Source organism: Notothenia coriiceps, unplaced genomic scaffold (genome assembly GCF_000735185.1).
Source record: "Notothenia coriiceps isolate Sejong01 unplaced genomic scaffold, NC01 NC01_scaffold00003275, whole genome shotgun sequence".
Taxonomy (NCBI): Eukaryota; Metazoa; Chordata; class Actinopteri; order Perciformes; family Nototheniidae; genus Notothenia; species Notothenia coriiceps.
Genome location: NW_011335976.1, coordinates 79429 through 104754, shown reverse-complemented (window position 1 = coordinate 104754; position 25326 = coordinate 79429). Strand labels below are relative to the sequence as shown.

Sequence of the window (25326 nt, the reverse complement as noted above, 5' to 3'; positions counted from 1 at the left end):
CCCCATCCGTCTCCCGTCCTGGATATTGTGTAAATGATGGGTTATCGTAACACATTCCGACTGTTTTCCCTGGAAATTGACCGATTTGACATCAGAGAATTTTTGTTTTTTACCTGACCTGAAAAATCCTATCGCGATTTCATTACAACATTGTTAATGTGGCCCGGAGAAATAATTGGGCCCCATGAGAAGATATCACATTGGGCCCCACCACCAGGCCCAGGCCACGCCAACCAAGCACACTTACTGTAACCACACCTCCAGAACCCAACCGACTCATTTATGCTTTAAATAACTCTACCTGTACAGGCTTGCACCTATCTTGTAGTCCAATACTAACTGCACAATATTTACTGACACTGAGCTGTGAAAATATAACACTTATCGGGGGACAGGGCTGCTGAGCCTAGAGATGGTCTGTTGGTCCTGGCACCAGGTTGAGGGACAACTGATTTAGTATGAATAGCTGCTAAAAATGTACCTGCATTTACTAAATGTCAGCTAAAAGAGGAGTGAAATTAAAAACCTGTATAGATATTAACGGTACTTAATGTCAGCTTAGTAAAAAAAAAACATAACAATTATTATTTACAATGGACTACGCGTAGCTAACAGACACATTTCCACCACTCATAGACCACACCCACCTTTTCTTTGAAAAACTGGGTGGCATACTGTCGCCCTTTAAGGCCCAGATACACCGGCCCGAAATCGGCAGTAAATGGGAGTCGGGCCGAACATGAGCGTGGGCACACCCTATTCGGAGTGGTGTGCGCCGCACCGTCGGCTCTTTTCTGCCGACCTGACGACTTTTCTTGCCGATTCAACATGTTGAATCGGCGTCGGGAACCCCACTGGAAGTCGGACAAAGGGATAACACTGATTGGCTGTTCAGCTAGCAAATCAGTGCATGTGAAGCGTTAACGGAAGTGAGGGAGGTAAACAAATGATTTAAAATGGAAGATGGAACACACACGGAAGGCTATTTCACCTCATCGGTTTATAGAGCTCCTGTTCGTTGATGTTTTCAATGGACGAGAGTGAAAATCGAAAGAAAAACGCTATTTGTTGTTTGTTTATATCACGGAGTCTGTTCTTCTTCTCTGTCTTCCGGTTGTTCCGGTTGTTGCCTCTTTTGAATGATGAATGAGTAGTGTGTACTACCGCCGCCTGCTGGTAAGCAGAGTTATTGCCACTCACGCATACGCAGTTCATACGTGCTCGGCTCGGATTTGCGGTGTGTTCCAGTGCGCGAAGTCGGCAAATACGCAGGAGAGTCCGGCGACGCAACAGTCGGTGTCGGCGACTTCTCAGCTGACTGGCCGGTGTATCTGGGCCTTAAGTCCCTCTCTCTTGTCTTTCTGTCCTTTCTTTTCTCTTTTGAAAGCCTGACTTTGTTAGTCATTGAGACATGGTTCACACGTAAGTAATAGCATCCTAACATGCTCCCACTCTCTGCTAGAAAGTGCCGGCGGTGCTGCACCGCGTTTGGAGGCAGGACCAAACCATTACATGTAAATAGAAGGGGGTGTACAGAGGCTTTGGATAATTAACTTTTGGAAGAAAATAAGTTAAATGAATTGTAAGTTTAGTGAGTATATTATCAATATAACGTCCTATTAATTTTAATTCTTCATGAATGATGAAAGGTTACTAAACATTTTTTTCTTAATGTTCTAAAATTGTTTGGGCCCCCGTGGTGAGGGTGCTTGGGGTGGCCAATAGGGTGGCCAGGATTCAGCTGGGGGGTGGCCGTGGCCACTCCCAGCCACCCCCCAGCTCTGCCACTGCATGTGAAGCCATATTATATGTTTTTCTTTGTCTCTTACTCATGAGACATCTCTTATGAATATGGCAGCGGTTGGTGCTTGTTTAAGTTACATGACTTGTGTGGGATCCACATTCATTTTGGGACTTTTATTGGACACTAGAATGTTAATGGCCATGGAAACTGTAGTATTTTGTACCATGACTTTTGTATTTTGATATATTTATTAACCTGTATTTTTCCATTATAGGTGCATGTACAATAGCAACTATAATATGTAGTAGGTCAAGTTATGGTAGGGCAGCTCAGGGCTCCTTTAGGTGAATCACAGAAGCGCTGACAGCGTGCAGCTGCGTTGCAGTGAAGTGCTTGTGTTTCTGAACTTAACCCAGTTTTGTATCATTTAATTTTGACTGAGTTGGGTTTGAATACTCTACATTCAACATGTTACAAAGTAGAATTTCCCCCCAAAATGTTAACATGAGTAAATCTAAAGATATAAATAATAATATATGCATTATATTAAAGCAACTAATAATCTAAATCACATTAACACATACATTTAAAATAAAGATACACATGAATTAAATTAGGTAAACAACCTGAACTGACAGTTCTATGCAGCGGCAAGTTAATGTTTTGCCAAGTTCAGGTATTTACTTATACAGTTATTGCAGTATAAGACTTTCATTTATATAATTCCCTCAGGATTACTGGCAGAAGAGTTAATACACACTCTAACCAGCCTGTCAAGTTAACACCCTGCTGCTTGGAAGAAGCTCAGATCTCACCCTCACCACACCCTTCCTCCCTCTATTACTCCATTACATGTGTCCTCCTCCCTCTGTGTCCTTGCTGCATCATTCCTCTCTTTACAAAAGGCGTGTCTGTTCCAGCTCAGTCCTGCTCAGGTAGCCAAAACCATGATCCAAAGGAATACAACAAAGGAGAAGACACTGTCAACACTTGAGACTTTAAGAATTGAAGTTACAATTTGTACTCCAGTTACTATGGCCATTTGTCCTTGGTTTAATTATGGCTGCACAATTTGGACCAAAATGTCTTATTGCTTATTGTTTTTAGTGCATGTAAATGGTCTGCAAAGGCTCAAATACCAAATGTCCCTCTCCCACACACATCAAAATAGCCACAGAATGACATGTGGATGCAAAAATGTTAAATGGAAAGCGTGCCCCTGGGCCTGTGTTGTGTGGCTCCAGTGTTTTGCTGTTGACAAAGTCCTCTCCTCAGAGCAGCTCAGGTAGATGCTCCCTGGAGGCTTCAGCCCCTTCTCAGGTTACCTTGTTCTGGAAATATGCGAGTGAATGAATCTCTGTCTTTGTAGAAACAGAAAGTGTCATATTTCATAGTTCTATGCATTTTGTCTGTCTGTGTATATTCTTCTGCCTTGACACGCTTCAGCAGCGGTATGCTTCCCCTTGGGGATCAATATGAACAGGTTTTACCGGCTGATCGCAACATCAACTCCATGATCCCAGAGCAGCACAAGGGTCTTAGTGAGGCAAAAGGGAGAGGTAAACTCATTTTAAACAGCCACAACGCAAGTATTCTTAACTGGGAAACTCAGTTTTTACACTCTTGATTAGGTTCCATCTTCTATTACGAGCTAAATCGGTGTTCCAGAAAAGCTTTGTTTGTTGGGGGAGTCACTCACCAGCAGCCAATTCCATAAGGTTTGTGCTGATTCAGCTCTCTGCCTGACAAGCTAACAGAATACATGCATGAGCCTCAGGGGGTGGTAATATGTTACGGCCCCCTCACAGCAGGGGGCTGTCAGACCTCAGACATGCTGTAGATTATAGAGATAATAAAGCCTTTGGTCTTCTTTCATAATTTAAAACAGGCCTGTAAAACTATAGTTTCATGGGTGCCATTTTATTGCACATGCTGTACTAGACCTTGAGTTGTTGCTGGAATATTTATCAGCCCCCACAGAATAATGTTGAAAGCCTTTCTTATCTAAACATTTGATAAGAGCCCCAGTTTCATCTGTTCATGGAACGTGGTACAGAATTTGTAATATGCAGAAACCACTCGGAAAGGCTGTATGTTATCAAATCGGAGTATTCTAGTTGTGTAGGTCAGATTGTTGTTGATCCCAGATGTGCTGACCCACCGCCCTCCTCCCTCTGCGTCGGTGTCTCCTTGGAGCTGCGAGGCTCTGCCAGTTATCTCAGGAATGTCCTTGCCAGCCCAGGAGAGGACGGGACTTAATGTTACTCTTTCATGGAGCAGCCAAGTCGCACATAGGGAGGCCTTGTTTCATTACAGCCCTGTGTGTGTGTGTGTGTGTGTGTGTGTGTGTGTGTGTGTGTGTGTGTGTGTGTGTGTGTGTGTGTGTCAAAGAGGGCTTCCTTAGAGACCAGGTGCCTATCTTTAGGTTTGATTGATCTAAAAATCAACAATCTTTGTTTCTACCATTTTTCACATTTTTGGTGGACAACTAATCTCTGTAGTTCGCGTTTCATCATGGTACATTTCTGTGTGGAAATGCAGATTGCTTGAAAACACAGTTTGCTGTTGTGGGCAACAATCAGAAATACATTTTCAATTTGTAGGCTTTGGATTCATTACATTTCTAATCCTTAATCCTATACATATTGTAATTTGTGATGCAATATTTGTCTGCATGTGATCTGGTTTTCAGCTCATCTCAGTGAGGGAGCTTTCTTATACTATATAGTGGTTGGATGTCCTTGCCTAACGGCCAATGTGACTGAATGCTTAACATCCTCTGAAGGCATGTTGGGGTGATTCAAGTGTATTATTAAGGTTAAAGGGACACTGCAGCAACTCGCTATAGTTCCACTTGCAGAAAAATAATGAATGTCATCAGCTGAAAGTAAGTGAATGTAGACTTTATGCGACAATTGTTATTTTTTGGCCACTTGGGAGCAGTGGAGACACGCTGTAAACGCTAAAATGTTATTACCTTTTAAGTTTACAAGCCAAATAGTTGCCACAGACATAACATTCATTTGCAGACAGGTTTCAGCCCACCTGATGAGTGTTAGTCCATATTCATTCTCTTTTAGCTCTGGTTTTGGTCTCAACCAGTGTTTGACTGTATACGAAATGCTCCATAATGTGCAGTGTGCACAAGCAAATTAAGCTGCTACTAGGTTGTTACACAGATTTTGTTCTGCTACAAATTGCTGCCTGGTTCACACGAAGATTACACTAATAGAAAAAGTACAATTAGTGTTCCAAATTCTTAAAGTTGTCGGCCGGAAAGCACAAACAATGAACTCAAAGACGCTAAAACGCTCCGAAACACTGAGGGAAATTGCAGACCTTGGGGATCAATCTCTATGGTTTCATCTCCAGAAGTAAAAAGAAAACAATCTATTTAGCGACACCATTTGACTAGTGCTGGGTTCATGAATGCTACATTGCCAATGGAAAACATAATGAATCAGGAGTAGAGCATAGAGCATGAGTTTGATAAATAAATGTGACGTTAGCTGGCTGGAATGTGTTTGCCGACTGATGCATAGGATATTATGGTTGGCTGCTAGGGGATGAACCTAAGAGCAGTGAGTGTTTCTGAGTGCTCTGGTAAGAATGCAGATATTTGGTCTCCCCGCCTGTGTCTCAGGGACACTGAGAGGCTCTGGGGTTGTTAGCGCTGCGTCACATTCTCCACTTGATTCACAATGAGCCAAAGAGGATTAGTCAGCTTGACAGATTGTTAAGCTTCACTACATTAAAACACCTTTGACTTTGTGTCTTTGAAACCCCCCCCCCTCTTACTCCAATGACTTTGACCTGGGGTTATGTGAGACTTTAAGTATTTGCTAGCTCTGCTGTTACTGCACTGCAGTGGTTTTTGCCCCATTTTCTAAAATGCCTCCGATCTGTTGGTGAATGTTAAGTATCTGCTAGGGCAAACAGGTCATACTGTAGCATTGACATACGTATCATTTATTTTAATCAGTGAGTACTCACCCAGAGAGACATATAGTACCGGTAGTTAGTATTTCATAAAAAAACATGATAACCCTCCTTTTGACTGAGCCCTCTGCCTTTCCCATAAGAAATGTCACTTCATGCGTCTGACTTCGGGGCCCCTTGAGCCCTTCATTCCATTTACTAATGCATCCTGGCAGCTTACAGCTGATTTCTTCATCATAGCATGTTGTCAACTTTTAAATCATAATGTCTGAGTTTAAAAGTAATGCCTACTGACATCCCTCGTGACATGCTGCCAATGCAGAGTGGTAAACAGCTCAACCAATTTTTCCTCTTCCGTATGCTTTATTTAATGAGTTATAAGAGAATAATCTGGAGGCAGGGAACTATACTAAGTATATCACAAGAAAAAGTATGCTCTATCTTCCAAGTAGATATTAGAAATAATTTGTATGAATGTTTTTTGTACGTATCCCGAAGTAAACTGGGAACATCTGACTAAACCTGCTTGTGACCCAAAGGTTGGGAACCAGTGGCCTAAAGGTTAGAGAAGCAGTGTTGTGAGTGAAGACTGCCCAGACTGGCTGGGAACATTTTGGTGGGAAGAATTAAGAAGTGAAGCATACATACGGTAGGATTGGACATTTCAGAGGGGAGTTAACGCTAACTCAATAAAAGTCATACCTTTTTTAATAGTTACTTATTTGTGTGGGGGGTGTAAATAAAACAAAAACGCTACGAATAATGTCACATCTCGGTTTAATGTATTTAGGTTTAATTCCGATTGAATTCAGCAGTTAATAGAGTAAAGTACACAGTTAATAATGTGTTTACATGGGAGCACCTTCTGCTAGTTTTTGCTAGCTAGCTAGCTGTTAACATGTGAGATGTATGAGCATTAAGCATGCCAAATGAGTTTCGATTCATATATTTCTATAGATATTCTTTTATAAATGAGTTGTTCACTTTAATCCTAAACTTTCCACAGAGCCACATAGGTGGTTCAAAATCAAACAAATTATTGTACTTTTCCCATGCGTGAACTTGCTAATTTATTGGGCAAGTGTATTATGTTTCCCTATGATATGGTAAAATATTAGTTTCTATCTGTGTATGACACGGTAAATACAGCTTTAGCAGATAACGTTTACATTTACGAGTCCAATGAATTAACATTTCCATTAGAAATATTACGGTAATTCTGCAACACTGCGTGTACTCTACCTTTAACAGCTACTGCCTGGACAGCTTCCAGGTGTGATTGTGTGTAACTGTGTGAAAGTAAAGAGAGAGTTTTGCTGGCCTCCTGGCTCTTGCTTCGCTTTGCTTGCCTTGAAAATGATCCTTTGCTTTGCTTTGAATCTTGAAAAGCAGTTCTTACCAGGACAAACATTTGAAATCATGTAATGTTGCTGGCACTGATAGTGTTGCTTTTTAATAAATAGTGTAACATGTCCTTGCGTTGGCGAAGTTGCCTCACGTGTTTCCTATGATGTGTAAATCCCCTGGCATGTAAAATGCTCACTGAAAAATGTCAAATAGTTTTAGTTATAGGTTAGTTGACATGTTCATGTGTATTTCAACATCAATTACTAACTCATATTGTAATTTCTTCTCCCTGGGGTCCTCAGAAATCAGTCAAAGGTGAGTAGTCATTTATACCCTTAATGATTGAATACTTTTTCTGCCGACTATCCATGCATGAGTTGTTTCTAAATCGTGTGTGTTCCTCAGGTTTTTGCCTATGACAACTGCTTCTGGTCCATCGATGAATCTCAAAAAGACAAGTTTGCAGGTCTGTATTCCCCCTGACTTTGTGTTCTGACCTCTAATAGAGTTGGTTCTGTTTTTAGCTTGTGTGTGACTCATTTCTTAACGTATCTCCTGACAGAGTGTTTCTTGATATTCTGGACTATTTATGGAGTCGAAGAAAGGGAGAGTTCAGGGGGTGGGATTAATAGTTACACATTGTTTACCTCTAGATTAGTTCTGCAGTCTGGTACATTTGTAAAGGGGTTGAACAAAAGCGTTGTCAGGGGGTTTCTTAACAATGTGAGGGGTATTAATAGTAGCTAATGGAACAAACTGCCTGTTTTAATTCTGGTCTGTCGGTCTTGTCGCTTATAGAGAAAGAACAGCAAGTCATCTCAATGTATATAAAGGGTTCTTTTTGTATTTCTCATGCATTTGTGTTTCCTTTCATTCATTACCCCTTTAGCATCTCCTCTACTCTGCTTTGCTACTACAATAATCTTATGTTGAGTTTATTTTGCAGTGTGTATTTTGAGATGTTAAAGTCTGTTTGTGATGTGTGTGCAGGTCAGGATGTGGTGTTCCAGTGCCTTGGGGAGAGTCTGCTGGACAACGCCTTCATGGGATACAATGCCTGCATCTTTGCTTACGGACAGACAGGTAACATCTTAACCTGCAGACATCTGAATGAACATTAGCAAAGGTCCTGTAGTGGGAGCACTGTTGTTGTCATTCTAGCCATGGCATATTAGTTTTAGTGAAGCTGCAATAACACGTTAAGATTTTCTTCTGATCAACGAAAGTTTTGTAGATTTGTCATTGAAAGAAAAAATACATAATGAAAGGCGCGTTCACACCGCAGTACTTTTCCCACTTTAGTTCCGATATAGTTCCGAAATGTCGCGTTCACACCAAAAAAATCCAGAACTAAAATGAGTTCATGAGAACCTTTTCACCCCCTTTTCAGTCCCTGCTAGAGAGCAGGTACTTTCGTGGGAGAAAAAGGTTCCTATGTCTGATTGGCTGGGCGGTTTGCAAACCACGCCCCGTAAAACTCCCAAAACGTTTTGTGAAGCCGCCATTTTATTATCCTAGCATTAGCATTATTAGCATTAGCCAAGCGCACAAACGCGGAGAGACTAACTTATGGCAACACAAAAGAAAACATGGGAGCGGTGGAGATGAGGAGGTGTCGGTGTTCTGGCGATTTAATCGGAAGGCTTCAGTAGAAGCTGCTGGGAGTCCCAGTTCATGAGAACTAAAGAGTTCTCATAAACTAAGTTCTCATGAACCTTTGTGGGAAAAGTACTGCGGTGTGAAAGCGCCTAAAGAGTCCGAACCGTTGTACTCCTGATTGATGTTAATCTACAAAACCCAACCAAACTCATTACTTACCAAACATTTTTCCACATTAAGAGCCTACTTACAAAAGGAAGGTTTCAAGACTTTATTGTTAACATATTACAGGACGTTTTGTTCACGTTGCCTTGTGTTTCATTCCTGCTTATTATTCAATTAGGCATCATTATACAGTAAGCCTTCACATTTGTTTTTTTATCACCTGGATTTTTTTTTTTTATCTGACTGCAGCTTTAGCATTCAGAAAACCCCTTTTTCTCTCCAACATATTTAACCACTCTACCGTTTACTAGGAGACTGAAAGTGAACGTCATCACATCTTCAGACAGTGTCAACCAGGCGTTACATTTGCTTTTCATTTGTTTCATTTTGCAATGATAATATATCAAAATCTAAACCATCACTCTGTTCATTCTTCCATTTAGAATTTGCATTAAGGTTTAAGGTTGTGTGATTATTCCTAGTCACACGTACAGTTTATTTTTTCAGAACCATCTGCAGTTGGTTTGTATTCATATGCTTTATTAGTGAGCCCTTTTTTCTCACTTGCTTCCACCGCTCCAAATCGTGTGTGTGTGTGTGTGTGTGTGTGTGTGTGTGTGTGTGTGTGTGTGTGTGTGTGTGTGTGTGTGTGTGTGTGTGTGTGTGTGTGTGTGTGTGTGTGTGTGTGTGTGTGTGTGTGTGTGTGTGTGTGTGTGTGTGTGTGCGCGTGTGCCCGTCCAGGCTCGGGGAAGTCGTACACCATGATGGGCACAGCGGAGCAGCCAGGTCTGATCCCTCGGCTGTGCAGCTCCCTGTTCAGCAGGACGGTGAAGGAGGCGGGGGAGGAGGAGCAGTTCACTGTGGAGGTGTCCTACATGGAGATCTACAACGAGAAGGTCCGAGACCTGCTCGACCCCAAAGGGTGAGGAACTGTTCGGTGTAGTTCACTTTTTATATAGCCTGGTGGAGCTGGTAGACCATGTTCTGGGTTCCAATCCAATCCTGGGACCATCCCATTTGTCTCCTCCTTTCAATTCTCAAAAAAATGATCAGCAGTCAGTGTTGAAATGTAACTGAAGTAAATTTATGAAAGTACGGTCCTTCAGTACTATTTTGACGTACTTGAAAATGTACTATATATTGTTTCAAATATTTAAAAATGTTTGCAAATGAGTGTACTTGCAATCTACCTAAGTATTACCAATTGATGATACTTTATACTTCTACTACAATACATGTTAGATGGATTTATCATGCTTTTTACTCCACTACAATTATTTATCAGAATCAAAAATCCTTTATTGTCCTTCAACGGGGGAAGTTTACAAAAGTGGCATAGCAGATAAAAGGCAAACAATAGGAAAGACTAAGCTTGCATATTAAATATAGAGAAAAGCACACATTAGTAATACAATAAGATTAAAGACAAATAAGTACCCATTGCTAAAAATAAGTAGCAGCATTTTAAAAGCTAGGTGAACATTTAAAGAGAGATATTATGAAGTATCTATGAAACATACATCACGGATTATTGCACAATAGATTAGAACAAAAGGGGTTGGCCTTCCTTATCAGTCTGTTTCGTCTCTTCCTGTCTGCAGCTGGTATGCTGCTACCCCAGCAGACCACACCATAACATGTAGTCACTTTTTTAAAATATATAAGCCCATGATATTATAATATTTATAATTGGCTCGACATGACAAACTAAGATCAAAGTGCTTTTGCATTTAATTTTTTATTATAAGAGCAGAATACTACTATTCTATAATTGTATGATACTGTAAAAAGAGAACAGTTTATTTGTATACTTTGATGAACACTTTTCTGCTAATACTTCTCTACTTAGTAACATTAGATTGAATAAATAAGAACTGTCTCTTCTCTGCAGAAACCGCCAGGCTCTGAGAGTGAGAGAGCACAAAGTGATGGGGCCTTACGTGGACGGCCTGTCCCGCCTGGCTGTGGCCTGCTACACGGTACCTTATAATTTGATTTCTGCTCTGGTTTTCCTTTGCTCTCCAGACATAGCCAAGGGAAACATGTTATTTCATAAAGTACGGCGCAGACGAGACGTGTGTTTGTTTGCTGACAGGACATCGAGTCTCTGATGTCAGAGGGAAATAAATCTCGCACTGTTGCCGCCACCAATATGAACGAAGAGAGCAGTAGATCCCACGCTGTGTTCAACATCATCCTCACACACACACTCACGGACCTGAAGTCTGAGGTAACACACTCACACATGCACACTGAGCTGTTGACAAAAATCCCAAATCATTAAGTACTTTGAAACCCTATATAATCAATATAACTGTTTTAAATGATACTTATTTATACAGATTTTAAATGGCAAACAAAGTCTAAACGTCCCTCATGTTTCTTGTCCAGGGTCAAATCCAGATTCAAAACATTTAATTGACTTATAAATAGTGAGAAAATGCAGCAATTCTCACATACAGTATGTAAACCTAAAAAATCAATGTTCTCTTGGTGATTAAAGGTTTTAAACAATTATTATTGATGTTGGTACATGTTCTGTTGAATCAAAATGTAGTATTATTTATTTATTTTCATTCTTTCTTTGTTCAACTGGAAATTGTAAATAAATGTAACCTTTATTTTTAATCAGGATAGAGTGTCATTAAGAAAATAAATATAAAAAATGTTTTGCTGTCAAAAAAACTAAAACCTTACAAATGAAGACAAAAAACATCATTTTTCAAATAACAGAATCAAAATAGGAGGACTTATTTAAGGCAACAGGTCTCTTTTTGGTTTCTATGAAAAATCGTGAGGCTTAAATGAGAGAGAATCGTCATTTACAATTCCTTATTTTTAGTTTCTTCTTCTTTTAGAATTGACCTTGACTGCAATATTAAGGACTGTTTTAGCAGTTGGCACTTTGACATGCATTCCAAATGAATGCTCAGCTCATGATTCAATCTCTTTTGGTTATCCATACATCTCCAGATTTACAGTCAAATGTCTCTCCACAATGACTGAAGATACTAAGAGAAAGAAGATTATATTTGATGAGTAAAGTTCAACATAATCTATAAATCTAAGTGTTTTTGTGTGTCCCCTGCAGACGAGTGGAGAGAAGGTGAGCAAGCTGAGTCTAGTGGATCTGGCCGGCAGCGAGCGGGCGGCGAAAACCGGAGCAGCGGGGGAACGTCTGAAAGAAGGCAGCAACATCAATAAGTGAGTCAACAAAAACTGATTAACAACATTAAAGACCTCAACCAAGTTCTTCTTCTAAGAACTAAATGAAGTGACATGCTGTAGTTGCCTGGGGACGAGGGAGAGAAGGAGGGAGATGGAATTATAATGTTACTTTAAAAAAAAAACTCCCACTGAGCACCAATAAGGATTTCAACTTTCATTTCGAGTTAAATCTGAATGATATTGAAAATGTGATGTAACCTGATAACTGAGGTTACCTACTGTAACCCCAGCTTCTATGAGTAAATGGCGTAGCCCTCTAAGGCTATCGCTATTGGGTAATCCCCCTGCGCACCCGCGCAGCACTGAAACACTTGTAGTCCACGCCCANAACTCTGCCAGCTGCAGCCAAAACCGTTTGGTCAAAGTTGTGTGTGTGTGTGTGTGTGTGTGTGTGTGTGTGTGTGTGTGTGTGTGTGTGTGTGTGTGTGTGCGCACACACACACACACACACACACACACACACACACACACACACACACACACACACACACACAACTTTGACCAAACGGTTTTGGCTGCAGCTGGCAGAGTTAACAGAGAGCTAGCACCTCGGTGAAAACAGACCGAGGCATCTCTAGGGTGTGTGTGTGTGTGTGTGTGTGTGTGTGTGTGTGTGTGTGTGTGTGTGTGTGTGTGTGTGTGTGTGTGTGTGTGTGTGTGAGTGACGTGTTTTATAGTTAATATGCATGTTGTCACAGTTATTTTTATAGAACTGGAAGGTGTACATAGCCCTGAATGTACAAGCACAGAATGTGTTTGTACGTTAATGGTGGGAGGGTTTTCTGTGAGGCTACATCCACACTTATACGGTTTTGTTTAAAAAGGTCATGGTTCTTAAATATGAATAATATGTGTTCCTGGTGAGTGTAAAGACCCTTTAGTTTCAGTTAGAGGCCATGCTCTCTTTTACTACTTATTCTATCTGAAAGTGTGTATGATCAACTCAGATGTGTTCTTCTGTCTTAGGTTACAAGGGGATTTGTCTGACATATTTAGGATCAGTGAAACCAGCCCCGCCCAGAGAGAAACTGCTGAATCTACCTCCATCCGCCATCGTCGTTTCCTCTGTGTCTCAGACCTGCTAACACAGCAGGAGTTCTCACAATCATCAGAGGATTTCAAGACGCACACATGTTGCTTTGTTTACACCTAGCATCCACTCTGTGTTCAAACCCCAGATAGGCGGAGGCTTATTAAACGCTACGGACACGGTTTTAGTTTGTAAACTCCGGGTTTGCAATGCAGTCCAAATGGGCAGAAAGGGATACATTTGAAGACATATACACTGCCTACATGAGCAGGAAGCGAGCTATTTGCTGTTCTTCCTCTTTAGTATTTGCAAGGTCATTTAGAGCTTCACATTCATAAGAATCGTTCAAAAATAAAACCAGAAAAAGATCGCAACCTTCACGAAATACATACAATTAGAAACGCTACACAGCAGGAGGTAACTAACTATTCACACCTGCGTACGCATGCCTCACGAATGGTCATGTGATTGTCATACGAGTATGGACGGAGATTCTTTTTGAAAAGGTGCAAAAACGCTCATGTAGTGTGTACTGCTGGTATAGTCTGAGACCTGAGGAGTAATATAAGTATATAATATACAAGTTAACTCCGTGAAATAAAGCAAAAGATAGGCCAGAGCCATGTGCCTCCGCATGACTGGAAATGAATAAAAACATAAAGATTCAAGAACAAGGCTTAACTTGTATTTGTGACAAATATGTGTTGAAATGCAGAATGATATAACCTTAAGGGTGTGCTTAAAGACGAGTTTAATAAATAACAGTAATAATAGTGTATTTAGCATGTTTTTGGGATGTTTAACCTATAAATGTACACAACATATGACTTAACTTGTTTTGTGAACATCACATTAGGTTGCTTTAAATGATAAATCCATAATCTGACATTTTGTTGGGATTACAAGTATTTTGTGACCTAAAAAAAGAATTACAAGCGAGTAAAAGCAGACACATGCTGGCTTGTAAAAGTACACTCAACTTATTTACACGTGATGTTCAGTTAACACATCACTGGGAGTGCTAAGAAGTTGTAAAATGAGTCTTGGGGGGTTGCTGAGAAGAAATCAGAGGAAATAACCCCAATGAAGTGTTCTGGGTTATTGTGGATTTGGCTAAATAAACAACAATCTCTAAAACTAAAGGTCTGTGTAACAGTGAGAGTGGAATGGTGGAGCTTAGCATTATGGAGGGTATTTGATCAATAGTGATTAAAAGTTGGGACATTTCAACCTTTGATTATAATCATTATCTTTTAAGTCCTATGCAAGTCCCCCAACTTAGTGAAAGTGCGAAAAGAGGTGACTAGTCCTGAGCAGATTAACAGACAGCACATGAATCTTAAATGCTTCTACAAACACCGGCGCGATTAAAGATAAGGCTCTTATCAACTCACGGAGATAAGACGTATCAAGATAACAAGGCCTTGTGTGACAGCGTGTCTGCATGTGAGCTGAGGCAGGTAAAAGGGCAGCGGAACCGTGGTCTGAACATCACACAGGGCAAAGATATCCCGGAGATCTCGTCACTGCGAGGAGAGGGTAGACTGCAGATAGTGTGCGCACACGGGGAAGTGACATCGTGAGGGAGCGGCTCATCTGCGGTGAAGGTGCAAAAAAGGCTTTCTCAAACGTTTTCGACTCTACTTTGTGTCAACCACATCCTTTTTTCATCTCAATTCCTCTACATGTCTCTGCATCTTGTTTCATTTTCCCATTACTCTCTCTTTTAACCTCCCTCCTACGTCTCCTCCACCTTTAGCTTGAAATAAAGCGGCCCCTTGTACGATTCGCTGCAAGACAGCCGGTGCATTCATGGCCGGCAGACAAGGGCCAATTATGTAATTGAACGACCATTACGTAGCGGCTGAAATAAGATTATGGCCAACAGGCAAAACACAGGCAGGCTCTTTCAGTGCCTTGTTGTTCAGAGAGAAGTCCAAACAAATCAGAAAGTTGGATCCCGCTGGGTTTCCTCATTTTTGCATCAATGACATGTCTCTTGTTTTTTCACAACGAACTTTCCTTGATGTGATTTGATTTTTGATACTAACGCTGCGGAGAATGTTTGAACTTTTTTTTTTTTTGAATGATGCTGAACAAATCCAACCCCCACCCCCCAAATCTGAGCACAATACTTCCAAGCCTTGTAAGCATGTTTAACACGGTGTTTGAGCTATTCATCCATTTATAACACACAGTCGTTTAGTCAGTTTTAGTTTATAGTAATTTGATAATCTGTTAGTATCAAGGTCATTTGGAGAGTTGTTAAGGCTTTTATTTTGAAGGCAGCTTTGGAAACTTGGTGAATAGTGATTAAAGCTGCCTTCAAAATAAAAGATGCACTTGGTATTTAATAGGGTTAGGGAATCAAAGGTTAGGGCGTGGTATTGCAGCTCATTTGCAGATACTAATTGATATATAATACTAGTGTTTTTGTATATAGTAATCGATTCATCATTAAAATGTCATTGTTTTAGTTAATTCAGGTAGATGTATATATTTTATTTTGAAGGCAGCTTTGGGCACTGGGTGAAGTTATTCAATGATAGACAGGTGGAGGTGGAATTGTCCATATGTGTTTTAACCAGGGCAAGACGGGAGGTAAAAGCCGTTCATGGTGCTTTTGGATGATTCAAAAGACAGTAAACTGCATAAATGATTTTCTTACCTGCATTGGATTCATCCCGACATAAGACTGGCTATCTAGTGTCTCAGCGAGAGTTTGATTTTTGGTTTGATTTATTCGTTTTTCTGTACACAAGGTATCCCGAATAACAAGCGGAGCCTCCTCCCTTCTACGTGGTGCACACAAAAATATAAATTCACAGTCCTAACACACTCCTTTTTAATCTGATGTCGTCCCTCAGAGCCAAAGTACACTTTTGCTCCAACAAACTGCACCCCCCTGAAACCTAACCCTCCCTCCCACTACCCCCTACTCTCCCCCTTGTCCCCATGTAGAGGTCATTGGCTTCATGGAAACAGTTGATAGGCCGGGGCCAATCGACTGGCATGGATTGGCAGCTCACAGTAAACCTCCAGCTTTGCCTAAATGCTTCCATGTGTGTGTGTGTGTGTGTGTGTGTGTGTGTGTGTTCCAGCTCCTTGTGATTGTAACACATAAAGCCCGACATGGAGCAGGAAGTAGTGATTCATCCAGGACTTGCCTGTGCAAACAATACAACCCCTTTACAACTCTGAGCAGGCAGTAAGGAAAAGCAGCTACTCTTCCTCATTCCTACCTGCAGAGCAAGGCTTTTCAGGCTGAGACAGCACTGGAACTTCCTGTTAGAGCAGGAGTTAGGGCACGTGTGTTGTGTGAGATTTTCCACTGTTACACTTAATGAGGCATAGTTTTGCAAAGCCAATTGGAGAGGTGACATGAAATTAAAAGTAATGTTGTTGGTGGAAACAAATCTGTTTCTGCTGTAATGCACGACACTGCACATGCATAACAGTCCCTTCACTGTAAGGATATGATGTCACTGTCCCTTCAATATTTTTCCATTTCTACTCTAACAGCACTCCAGCCAAGACTTTTCCAAAGAAGGACAGCATGGACCTTTTCAAAGCCTTTCCAAAGAAACGAACTCAAACTAAAAGAGCCCTTTTAAAGCTGGACAGAATTGTTGAAAAGATCTTTGTTGGGCACATGAAAACAAACCAATAAGTGTCTGTCTTTCGTGAATCATAACTGCTGAACATGTCACAACGTCTATCTGACATTAAACTCACCTCTCCTGTTCATTGGTCGCACACGAACAGCGACCTTTACATTGGAGTCATTCAGGCTGTCATCCATGGTGGCACCTGACCTATGACAAATGAATGAATGGACAATAACACATTTAGTGTTTTCCTTTTTTTAACTTACTGAAGTTTTACTTACTACATTCTAAATTCATAGTGTCCTTAAATCAAAATTAGATACCTGTTACACCTGAACAACCAATATGTATACATAAACAAGCTAGTGTCCTGCTTAATATAATACTATTCATGCGAAAACCATATCTAAATATCTAGTAAAAACGTTCATGATGACATAACAAGCTAAAATACAAGGTATACTGTAAAGAGAAGTAGACAAACCGTGTGAAAGAGTGCGCAGTTGTTTCCCAATCCGACTCCCACAGGCACCTTGAAGTACTCTCAGCAGCTAGCCCGGGACGCTAACGAGAGCTGGATAACAGCAAACACACAGAGAGGGGTCAAATGTGTTTTATAATTACCCTTATAAATGTAACTAACCATGTTAAGTGTGCTAAATCACCTTGGTTTCTTTACGTAAGTTTAAAAAAACACTTACGACACACGGTTCATTCCCTCGGCTTCTCCACCTGTTGCATTTCCTGAAACTTCCCTCAGTGATAAGTCAGTTCATGTCAGCTCGAGCTAAAGGGATTTGCTGTGAGATTTAGAGAGCCTTCTAAATTCTCTAGTTGCGCTCTGCTCCGCACACACTGGCCCACTTGGTTTGAGGGAGTTCAGCGCCACTGTGTGGATCCACACGCATTACAAGTCTGTGAGATTTGTCCTAAACATGTTCAGAAAAACAAAGTAAAATATCCCTAATTAATGGTAATTTAGCTATTGCAGCGGTTATAGAAGGGGGGCTCTGTTTTGCCCTTGTGGCATTTTTTAAATTCCAATAACACGCCGTTCGTGGAAAAGACCCATTTACGATATTGTACGACAGTTTCGGTTGCCGTACGACTGAAGCCTTGTTTTGGGAGCAACGTGGAGTTGTTTACTATTTCTGACAGCCTTCTCGGGTTAAAAACAGATGTAATTCTGCCTACAATCACCCACCCGTTGGAATTTGGACGGTCAGCCTCCAAGAAAAAATGGGGAAGCCAAAGAAAAAGAGTGAGTGTGTTAAATATACCTGAAATTACTTTCTAAACGGGTCTGTTCGGCTTTAGCTTGTTGCTAATGCTAACAAGTCTTCCCAATATTTTAAACATGATAACAGCGATATAATTCGTAGGCCTACTGCGTACATATTGTCATTTTAAAGGTGAGTTATTACAGTTATTGACAATGGGTTTCATAAACTCTAACGTTACTGTTGCTCAATATATAAGCTACATTACATCTACGTTGCATGTACCTGGATCTTGTAAATATGGCTTTTTGAACTCCATGCATCTGTATAAAAGTACTAAAATAATCTCATAGTATTGATCATCTTTGTTAGGTGATCTCAGCCGGGCTGAGCTTATGATGATGACCATTGCTGATGTCATCAATCAGCTGGTTGAAGCACATGAAGAGGGCAAAGATATTAATCTCAACAAGTAAGTATACAGCCCCTTGCTCAATTAAGTCCCAACTCTATACTACTCAAGCCTTTAGTAGCTATTAAAGACAAGGTCTATGGATAAAAAAACACATGCACAGATCAACATTTAAAGTTATAATTCATAATTAAATATATGTCTTTCTATGATTCTGTTTTTAAAGAGTGAAGACTAAGACTTCAGCAAAGTATGGACTTGAATCCATGCCTCGATTGGTGGACATCATCGCTGCGGTTCCACCACAGTACCGCCGGGCTCTGGTGCCCAAACTGAAGGCCAAGCCCATCCGCACTGCCAGTGGGGTATGTTCAATTAGCTTAAGTCCACCAAATAAAAATCTCTCTCTCGGGGCCACATATATTTTGCTTTGGCTACAAATAGTTTGTATTCTGATTTACTTGATCTAATAATGTGGGAGGATGTGGCTCAGTGGGATAGTGCACTGATTTTTTATCAGGGGAGAGCAAGTTCGAATCCCACTGCAGTCAGCATGTGCAAGACATTTGACCCCCATTGCTCCTGTGGGGAAAGTACTGAGTACATGTAAGTCACTTTGGATAAAAGTGTCTAACATGTAATGTAGTATGTAGGCCTTAAGCTAAGGGAAATTCTTTGTGTTAAGAGTTTCAGCGTTTGCTTGTGTAATATTATCTTTTTGCGTTATAGTTCATGCTGTATCCATGATGCATAATGACGGTTCTCTGATCTAGGGATTCGAAACAATCTTTGTTTGTAAAGAAAGCCAAGAAAATGTCAGCCTACTAAATAGTATTGTCAAGAGTGTTTTCACACAGGTTATATTCAGGAAATCACTCCTTGTGTCTTCTATCCAGATTGCAGTGGTTGCTGTGATGTGCAAACCACATCGATGTCCTCACATCAGCTTCACAGGCAACATCTGTGTGTAAGTAACAATAGTCTCTGCATATTTTATTTGCATTTTTTACTTGATCATTATGCACTGCTTGCAAGATTATGCTCATTTAAATGTACACAATTTCAGAACTTGGCTGCAAAATATGTAAATAAACATTTAAAGATGGGATCTAATTGTTATTGCTTATTAAGAATTTGTTTTCAACAATGTGTTTTTCTTCTCTTTCTCTTTACCCTGGCAGCTACTGTCCTGGAGGACCAGACTCAGACTTTGAGTACTCCACACAGTCGTACACTGGATATGAGGTACGGTAGTTTCATTCTGCCTCAGGAGGCGAGTAAAGCTTTTTATATGTAGATTTATTCAAACAGTTAACATGAAAATATATGTCAATAATGTAAGAAAAACTCAATATATAAAGAATCGGACATCAACCAAACACATTTTACATGAATAAGTAGTAAATTAAAATATAATTACAAAAGATAAAGATAGTAGAAGATAAACAAGACAGTGAATATATACATATCAATTGTGAAGGATATACATTGTAACAGCCAATTCAATGATGGTCCTATCTTGCTTGAGGTTTCACCGTTGTGTGTTGTTCACTGTGTGTGCCATCGGGTGTCCCTGTCTGATTCCCTATGGCACCGGTATTTAAGGTGTGTGTTGTCACAGGAAAGGTTGTCTGAAATGGTTTTTGACCGCAGTGCCGCAAATGTGATTGCCATAAAGGCTTGTTTGTTAAGGCATTGAATACAAATTGACTTTATTATGCACAACAACAATACAATAAATGGATTGTTTTATTGCGCACCTCAATAAAAGCCACCGATTCATGAGTAAAACAACAACCAAACCGGTGTCGTACAGCACAGTAAAGCGCGTAAGCCAAGTCATCCCCGGGAGTTAAAACACCATAGTAGCTTTAGTATTATATCTATTGAATAAACAATATAAATATACAGAATTGTGTTGGATCAAAGTCCTTATTCTGTAGTTGTTGTTTGACTTTAGGTATTTTATTTAAGTCTTTTCATTTTGTTCCCTATCTCTTTCTTATAGCCAACGTCCATGAGAGCAATCCGAGCCCGCTATGACCCCTACCTCCAGACCAGACATCGAGTGGAGCAGGTCCGTGTTACTCTAATTCCTTTTTTTAAATCATTTTTGTTAATGGTTCATGAATGCACGGCCTTTTACACAGAAACTCATTTCATGCGGTGACACAGCAGCCTCTGTTTCGTACATACCATTAGATTTACCTGAGGTTACTATCCAAAGTCTCTTACAATAAGAGCAGTACACCATGAAGGAACAAACTAAACCGCATGAATCCTGCAAGTACATTAGCCATTAAATAAGCCAAATTTTTAAATTTTCTTTATCGGCCAAATTGGAGTTAAAACAGGTGGGATTTGTCTTCCTCTGCCATATCCTCAAATCAGCTTCTGTGCAGTGATCTTCTTTACTTGAACACACCAATCATACCCATTGATAATACATTTAGTATAGAGTAATGAGTGTCATGGCTTTTACCCTCCTGCTGAGACCTGACCCTAATTATGCCATTATTCAAATGCAGTGCTACATTATTACATGCAGCAGAGCAAAGCCATCCATTAAAGCAACAGTTGATGTACAGATATGTGCCATCTGAATCTAGTTTTGGCTGGTCGGTCTTATGTGTAATCGCTGTTTTAAGTATGACTCCAATTTGATATGAAAGATATTCATATATAACCATCAGACCTATTCATGTAGAAAACTTTACTAACAGAAATGTTCAGTCTCATTGCCACGGCATTGTTATTAGTTATACTAACAAACTGCATGCGTTATCTAATACGGTGTGCAATTCATCTGGTCACTTATTTGGTTGTATCAAAAACAGAATTCAATATAGATTTGTATTCCTTATTTTTTTGTTGCTAATGTTATCTTTTCGTGATGTATTGATTGCTGTATATGAGGAGTGTGAATCTCTCAATATCTCAAGATTACATTCAAATTCAATTCTGGATTTTGAAAAAGTAATGCTAATGTCCTGCGGCTGGAAAGGTGCATGAAAGCAGGGTTAAGTCTGTATTACGTTATGGAGTTTTTATGTTTGATATCGACTATAAAAACGTCATTCATGCTGAACTTACTCACACATGCTGGAAGTTGGGAATTGTTTCAGAATCGTATTCTTTTTTTGTTTCCCAAACCTATTCTATCTGTATTTGTATTTAATATGGAGGTTCTGCACATGACAAGTTGACATAGGTACATTCATGCATTTTCTAAAAGTGCAAAGTCATTTGACACTTATCTGGATTGTTGCAAGGACAGAACATGATATATTATTTTTATAAATTTAAATTACCACGTTTCTAAAAAGAAAATCCAGTTCTCCATAGTTGATGATGAGGTTTTCCATATCAGCTGGTTAAAGTATCACCTGCAGGTTTCTGACTTATTGTATTCAAAGTTCTCACCAACAGTGTTCTCAGAAACGCTGTGAAAAGTATAGCGCTGATACGTGGTTGTTTACCTTCTACTTTTAAGACTGCTGAGGACTTTATTTGCGAAGAGTTGTGAAGAGTCGTGTGTGTCTTTGTGTGTGCCGTGCAGCTGAAGCAGCTGGGACACAGCGTGGACAAGGTGGAGTTCATCGTGATGGGCGGGACCTTCATGGCTCTGGCTGAGGAGTACAGAGACTACTTCATCAGGAACCTGCACGACGCCCTGTCAGGACACACCTCCAACAGCGTGGCCGAGGCCGTCAGGTAACAGCTCACTGCAGGAGCCATTATTGTCTATACATGACACTCAATACTAAAGAGAACATTGCGTTACAGTTACTTAATAACACTTTATAACAACTCACCTCTGGCTGGCAGAGAACTCACTGCTATAGCTTTGGTTCCTCCCCTCCACTACCATGAACAACTGTGGGAGAAACTTCTGTGTAGCAATGCAGGAGGAGTCACCGACTCAAAAGGAGACATGGGGAGAGCTGGAGCTTTGATGTCAAACACTGACGGGTTTATTTGGAGCTTCGGCCGGAGAATTCACAAAACAAGTCCAAGAGCCAGAGGTGCTGACTTTACGGTAGAGTTGCCACGTCAATTCTGAAGAACCCTGATTCATGTATTTAGCTAGTTCAGAGAGAATCATCAACATTGTGCATAACAAGATAGAATCATAAGGCCTCTATCAGCTGACGCCAACAGGCAGGAACAGGGAGACAGAACACTGAGAGCACAGCAGCCAAGGTTACAGGTGCGTGTGCTCAGTCAGGACAGTTTGAACTGATCAACTGGGTCAAAGTTATGGGCCTTGGAAAATATTTCCCCAACAACAACCATGAATTGAACTCAAATGTATATATTACCATATTTATAATATATGTTTCCTGCTATTGTGGGGCACCCTGAATTATCTAGAACATTTTATATTGAGTATTCTTGTGGTTCATGTCCTTAATACGTAGACACTGGGTGTTTCTCAATGTCGAGTACGCTTGCCTGGTAGCACATGTCTTCCGAGTCACTTGCTTCTGAAGCGAGGCAAGAATCCTTCCTGGCATTTGGAAAACGAAGAGTGGAACAGACTAGCAAGTGTGCAGGTGTGCGTCATATGAGAGGCCCCGTCTTACATTTTCCGCCACAGATTTGGGGAAATTGGTCCGTGCGCAAAGCATTGTGGGGATGTTAAGACTGCGGAGTCTTCACATGTGCAGCCTCGAAATTCCCCGCTACGAAGTACGCCAGGCTCGGTAGAATTCCAAGTATGCTGGACATTGGAACAGTACTTTGGCGGCACTCGATGACGTAGTATGCTTGAAATAGTGGCTCTGGAGCAGCTTTACTCGACATTGAGAAACACCCGCACATGGACTTGCTGCTGTTTATTGTTTTAATTTATTTGATTATGTTTATACTTTCTTCCCCCTTTTTAAAGATGTAAAGATTGTAATGCATGTCATCTATCCATCTTGATAACATTTTTAGAAATGTTGACAATATTTGATATATTGTTTCTAAGTTCAGTAGTTCTCCACCAGAGGGAGTTATACTACCATTTGTGAAATTTCACCAACATTCATTTATTTATCTTTTTCCCCTCAACAATAATACTTGACAGTAAAACATACATAATGCAGCTTTATTTAGATAAACTTAAATAAAAAACCTCATTTTGCAATAGTTTCCCAAATGTTAGGGGCGCAAAATAATTATAGGATAAATTAATCCATACAGAAGGTTATTTTTTAACTGTATCTGTTAACATTTTTATTTAAATATGTATTCAATACTCGCAAATATATTTATTTGACTGTTTTCTTTATTAGAATTGTAAACAAAACAAAAGGGTTTATAACATGGGAAGTATTGCATCACTGTTATATGAGCATTCACACCTTAATGTGTTTACATCCACATGACCCTAACCTTCTGTCCATTAAACGCACCACAACTAAACTACAAGAACCTTTCAGGAAGCTAACATATGAGGACAATCTCCACATATTGAGCTGTAGAATGAACCCCTTCACGATCCAGATGGAAAATAGGTGAGGCCGCTCTCCAGGGGCGTTTCCTGGACCTGGAAACATTCGGGGCTTAGCCCACAGTTCATTAAGGTACATTAAGGTACCGGGCGCTACAGTGGAAATGTCTACTGCAACACTCCCCACACGCACATACACAGTGCATCTGCGACTGTTACAATGGAGGCTCGATAATCAGCTCACGTCATATGGGTGTAAGCAAGGCTAAAATTCAATTTTTTGTATAGGTGGGTGGCGGACCTAACCTCCTCTAGGGGGGTCCGGGGGCATGCTCCCCCGGGAAGATTTGTTTTTAAATATTTAAGTTAAAAGCATCAATCTGGTGCACTTTGAGAGAAAAGTTAAGAGATCTATGGATACATCTTTCAACACCCATATGAAACAGAACTGTAAAGAGAATTACTTTTTCTTTATGGATATTTTACAAATCACTCCCCTGTGACTGTGTAATGTAAGGTAGCTTCTAGCTTCATGTCGAACACTGACAGTAAGTCAACATTTTCCAGAGGATTTTTTTAAATCACCAGGTAAGGCTAAAAAACATTACATTTAGATTGTATGACAAAGTGTTGATTTAATATCTCTGGCTAGCTATAGCTACTTGCTAACGGTTTAGCTTACCCCCGCGATTCAAAGTAACGTCAACAACGTAGCTGTAATTTATGCTTTGCTTACATACTCGCATAACTTGGACGTTTACTGACATTTACATACCTTGTTTACCTGGCGCAACTGGTGGCTCTGGGGTTGCTGTGTGAGCCACCACTTGAGAATTGTCGTCTTTTTTAAGAAAATGTTTTCTTATGTCCATCTTCAAAAACTCAGAGTCCGACTGACAGTTTAAACATTGTCACAGGATAGGTACAGGTTAGCCAATAAGACACGTTTATTTTCATGCAACTCTCTGGTGATTGGTCTGGTGTCTTGCCTCTGTTGCATTCACTGAACACGGGAAATTACAATCCTGCCGTCCTCTCTAGTGTCATGATGAGGTTCAGGTAAAGCACGGTTAATGTATTATATTATTGAGGGAGAATTGTCCGGGGCTACAAAAAAAAATCAGGCGACGCGCCTGCTGCTCTCTATAAGTCCTCTCCTCTTATTTCTCACTTTCCGAGTTTGGCCTGCTTTGGAAAGATTTTAGCTTCACGCCTGCTTAGTATGGATGAGTCGCATCTTTTTGGAGACGCTTCAAAGTCAAAGTAGAAATAGCCATTTGTTGAAGACGTCATACAGACCATTTTACCAAATAATGGCTTTTTCACAGGGCTGTTTGTTTGTCAGCGGGGGCTATTTAATTCCCTAGAGTCCGATAAGACCCCGAGAAAACAGTTTGTGTGTTTCCTCCTGTGTGTGTGTTTGCCTATCTTCGTTAAGATGCTCTGATTGTGGTAATTGTGGAGGCTCAGTTTGTGAAGGAGGGGATTTGGTTAGGGACAGTGTGTGTGTGTGTGTGTGTGTGTGTGTGTGTGTGTGTGTGTGTGTGTGTGTGTGTGTGTGTGTGTGTGTGTGTGTGTGTGTGTGTGTGTCTCT

At 40.4% G+C, this 25326-nt stretch overlaps 2 protein-coding genes and 1 long non-coding RNA gene across 3 annotated transcripts; 2 read left to right on the top strand and 1 right to left on the bottom strand.

The window, feature by feature from the left end:
- The first annotated feature begins 1411 nt into the window (after window positions 1-1411).
- On the top strand, window positions 1412-13175 carry LOC104941232 (kinesin-like protein KIF13B). The gene is made up of 9 exons (XM_010766297.1): window positions 1412-1422; window positions 7333-7345; window positions 7436-7496; window positions 8021-8113; window positions 9536-9716; window positions 10686-10773; window positions 10890-11024; window positions 11886-11998; window positions 12989-13175. Exons 1-9 carry the CDS (start codon window positions 1412-1414, stop codon window positions 13173-13175), a joined length of 882 nt encoding a protein of 293 aa, XP_010764599.1.
- A 3612-nt stretch (window positions 13176-16787) lies between these two features.
- Window positions 16788-17464, bottom strand: LOC104941223 (uncharacterized). The gene is made up of 3 exons (XR_797876.1): window positions 17362-17464; window positions 17145-17234; window positions 16788-16867 (listed from the first exon to the last, which is right to left on the bottom strand). It is a non-coding gene; the product is annotated as an uncharacterized lncRNA (long non-coding RNA).
- Window positions 17465-17744: 280 nt separating this feature from the next.
- On the top strand, window positions 17745-22218 carry LOC104941221 (elongator complex protein 3). The gene is made up of 7 exons (XM_010766290.1): window positions 17745-17921; window positions 18253-18352; window positions 18519-18657; window positions 19189-19259; window positions 19474-19537; window positions 20301-20369; window positions 21852-22218. Exons 1-7 carry the CDS (start codon window positions 17900-17902, stop codon window positions 22008-22010), a joined length of 624 nt encoding a protein of 207 aa, XP_010764592.1. The 5' UTR covers window positions 17745-17899; the 3' UTR covers window positions 22011-22218.
- Window positions 22219-25326: the final 3108 nt, after the last annotated feature.

Excerpts from the sequence above, each read along its gene's own strand:
- LOC104941232 (XM_010766297.1), top strand. Across the intron at positions 7,497-8,020 it reads TCAAAAAGACAAGTTTGCAG|GTCAGGATGTGGTGTTCCAG; the intron begins GTCTGTATTCCC and ends ATGTGTGTGCAG. Across the intron at positions 10,774-10,889 it reads TGGCTGTGGCCTGCTACACG|GACATCGAGTCTCTGATGTC; the intron begins GTACCTTATAAT and ends GTTTGCTGACAG.
- LOC104941221 (XM_010766290.1), top strand. The coding sequence starts at position 17,900 with ATGGGGAAGCCAAAGAAAAAGA. Across the intron at positions 19,260-19,473 it reads TTCACAGGCAACATCTGTGT|CTACTGTCCTGGAGGACCAG; the intron begins GTAAGTAACAAT and ends TTACCCTGGCAG. Across the intron at positions 19,538-20,300 it reads AGTCGTACACTGGATATGAG|CCAACGTCCATGAGAGCAAT; the intron begins GTACGGTAGTTT and ends TCTTTCTTATAG.